The sequence below is a fragment of the Protobothrops mucrosquamatus genome, unplaced genomic scaffold (assembly GCF_001527695.2).
Source record: "Protobothrops mucrosquamatus isolate PMUCROS unplaced genomic scaffold, P.Mucros_1.0 scaffold2557, whole genome shotgun sequence".
Taxonomy (NCBI): Eukaryota; Metazoa; Chordata; class Lepidosauria; order Squamata; family Viperidae; genus Protobothrops; species Protobothrops mucrosquamatus.
The window spans coordinates 150,197-153,501 of record NW_015388617.1 but is presented as its reverse complement, the minus strand read 5'-3'; the positions used below and the strand labels follow the sequence as shown (position 1 = coordinate 153,501).

General features: G+C 45.1%; 1 protein-coding gene across 1 annotated transcript in view; it reads left to right on the top strand.

Moving 5' to 3' along the window:
• Positions 1-2,611: 2,611 nt before the first annotated feature.
• Positions 2,612-3,305, top strand: part of LOC107295906 (solute carrier family 12 member 9) — a gene marked incomplete at its 5' end in the record, with an annotated part of 25,014 nt that continues 24,320 nt past the window's right edge. The window contains one exon of the mRNA XM_015825243.1: positions 2,612-2,806. Within this exon, the coding sequence (XP_015680729.1) occupies positions 2,612-2,806 (195 nt within the window). The remainder of the gene's footprint in view (positions 2,807-3,305) is intronic.

Below are 3,305 nucleotides of genomic sequence, written 5' to 3'. Positions count from 1 at the left end.
CTAAGGCGGGACTAGAACTCACCGTCTCCTGGTGATTGGCCCAAAGTCACCCAGTTGGCTTTCATGCCTAAGGCGGGACTAGAACTCACCGTCTCCTGGTGATTGGCCCAGAGTCACCCAATTGGCTTTCATGCCTAAGGCGGGACTAGAACTCACCGTCTCCTGGTGATTGGCCCAGAGTCACCCAGTTGGCTTTCATGCCTAAGGCGGGACTAGAACTCCCCATCTCCTGGTGATTGGCCCATGCCATCCAGGAGTTTTCATGCCCAAGATGAGACTAGAATTCCCTGTCTCCTGGTGATTGGCCCAGAATCATCCAGTTTACTATCATGCCTAAGTCGGGACTAGAACTCACAGCTTCTTGCTTTTTAACCTGGTGCCTTCACCAAGGAAACCAAACGGGCTCTCCTTAAGATGAGATCTCTCCGTTTCCTATCCCCGTATCCTCAACCCGAGTCACGCAGCGTCTGATGAATTTTTGCCAACATTCCCAAGTGCAAAATTCCAGGCACTCCACGGCGTCATGGGTTTGGCAGGGAAAGGGAAGAAGTCCGTGATAAAAATGTATATGCAAAAGATTTATTTATTTTTCTCTCTCCTGCGGCCATTCATTCATTTTGGATGCGTAGGGTAGCCTGGGGAAACGGCAGTCCCGAAATCCCTTTTCAACACAAGTACTTTGTGGTTAGAGATGAGTGTGCCGCACGGCCTTAATCGTTCCACTGGGGGAAAGTTATGTATTTTGTATTTGTTGTCTTGAAAGATGATTAACCAACTTCCAGTCTTCTGGGATGCTGCCGGTTGAAGCCTAAATAAAGACTATTATTTCCTGTAACCCGGCTTGGAATTCCACCCCAGACAGATTTTAATAATAGTAGTAGTAGTAGTAGTAGAAGTAGTAGTAGTAGTAGGAGTAGTAGTAATAATAATAATAATAATAATAATAATAATAATAATAATAATAATAATAATAATAATAATAATAATAATAATAATACAGACTGACTACAAGCAGCGGCATGACAAAGTAGCAACAATGGTGCATTGGAAGATCTGCAAGAAATATCATTTGCCTGTAAGCAAGAACTGGTGGGATCATAAAATAGAGAAAGTCATAGAAAATGATAAAATTAAACTACTCTGGGACTTCAGAATTCAAACAGACAAGCACCTGCAACGTAACACCCCGGACTTAACAATTGTCGATAAGAAAGACAAACAAGTCTGGATAGTGGACGTGGCAGTGCCTGGAGACAACAGAATAGATGAGAAAGAACTGGAGAAGATAACAAAATACAAAGACCTACAAATAGAAATAGAAAGACTGTGGCAAAGGCAAGCAAGGGTAGTACCAATAGTAATAGGCGCCTTGGGTGCCATCCCAAAACAACTGGAGCACCACTTGGACACGATCATCGGCATTGACAAATTCGCCATTAGTCAATTGCAAAAGGCGGCCTTACTAGGAACTGCCTCCATCCTGCGACGAGATCTGTAATAACATCAAACATCCACATCTGCCCATCCCAGGTCCTTGGGAAGGACTCGATAGGTAGACAAAAATGCCAAATCCAGTCTGAACATCTAGCTGACTGTGTGATGATCAATAATAATAATAATAATAATAATAATAATAATAATAATAATAATAATAATAATAATAATAATAATAATAAAGTTGGAAGGGACCTTGGAGGTCATCTAGTCCAACCCCCTGCTCAGGATTTTGGTTGTTAATGATCTGTCCGGTGCACCAGCCACAATAGGTCTGGGGTGTGGGGGACGTGGAGAGTCCCGTCTCGTCATAAAATTGCAAAGTTTTAAGCCTGTGCTATCCTACTGGTAGTCCTCAACTTACCACCACTCAGGGGTGGCAAGAAAGGTCATCAAGTGGGGCAAAACTCACTTAACAACCATCTTGCTTAGCAGTGGAAATTGTGGGCTTTATTGTGGTCGTAAGTTGAGGACTGCCTGTAGCAGTCTTCCAGTGCTTCAGGGGGTGCCCCAGAGAACAGGGGGGTTGACCTATCACCTGAAGGCAGGACAGGAAGCAACGGATGGAAACTTAATCAAGGAAAGAACCAGCCTAGAACTAAGGAGGAATTTCCTGGCAGTGAGAACAATTAACCAGTGGAACCGCTTGCCACCAGAAGTTGTGGGTGCTCCATCACTAGAGGTTTTTAAGAAGAGACTGGACTGTCTGAAATGGTATAGAGTCTCCTGCTTGTGCAGGGGGTTGGACTAGATGGCCTCCAAGATAACTTCTCCTTATTAGCCTATGTTCTAAGGCGGGGGTCCTCAAACTTGGCCCTTTTATGACTTGTGGACTTCGACTCCCAGAATTCCTCAGCCAGGAATTCTGGGAGTTGAAGTCCACAAGTCATAAAAGGGCCATGTTTGAAGACCCCTGTTCTCAGGGATGCATTCAGCAGGCGGAGGAAGCCGGTTGTGTGAATGCAGCTTTTGTGTGGAAGTGCAACTCCCATCTGCTCCTCCTCCTGGGGGTCTTGGGAGCTGTAGTTCAGGACCTTGGCATCGCTCCCCCAAAGAAGAGCATCTCTCCCCAAAGAGATTCCAGGCGTCCTAACCTGTTAACCTGCTTTCCTTCCCCAGGCCCACCTTCAAGTATTTCACGTGGCACACCTGTGTGCTGGGCATTGCCGGCTGTGTCGTGATGGTATTCCTCATCAGTCCCATCTACGCTTCGGCCAGTGTGGCCTTCATGGTCGTCCTGCTGGTGGCCCTCCATTACCTGTCTCCCAGCAGCAGCTGGGGCTACATCAGCCAAGCTCTGATCTTCCACCAGGTAAGGACTCATTCCATTGGGGAATGTCTGTTCTCAGTCATCCAGGTCGTAGTTGACCCAAAGGTGCTTTTTCACAAGTGGACTTTTTTCTTTTCCTTGGAAGACGTTTCGCTTCTCATCCTAGAAGCTTCTTCAGCTCTGACTGGAGGGTGGGGGAATGGAAGGATTTATACTCCTTGCAGACAGCTGGTCATTTGCCTTTTTTTTTTTTTTTAGAGAGTCGTTGTGGCCACTTGGAGACTTATCTGTGTCCTTGGGGGTCACCTGAGTGGTGCACATGGGTAGCTGCTTTTTTTGTAGCTTTTTTCTTTCTTTTCTACTTTTTCCCCTTTTCTTGCACGTTTAGCTTTTTCCTCTGATTTCTTCCTTTTTTCTTTCTTTCTTAGTTTATAGTAGTTTGTGTTAGCTTTTATGTTTCTTTTTTAAAAGTTTTAAGGGGTAGAGTAGGATAGGATAGGATAGATAGGTGAATAGATAGAGGGATACAAGGATGGAGAGA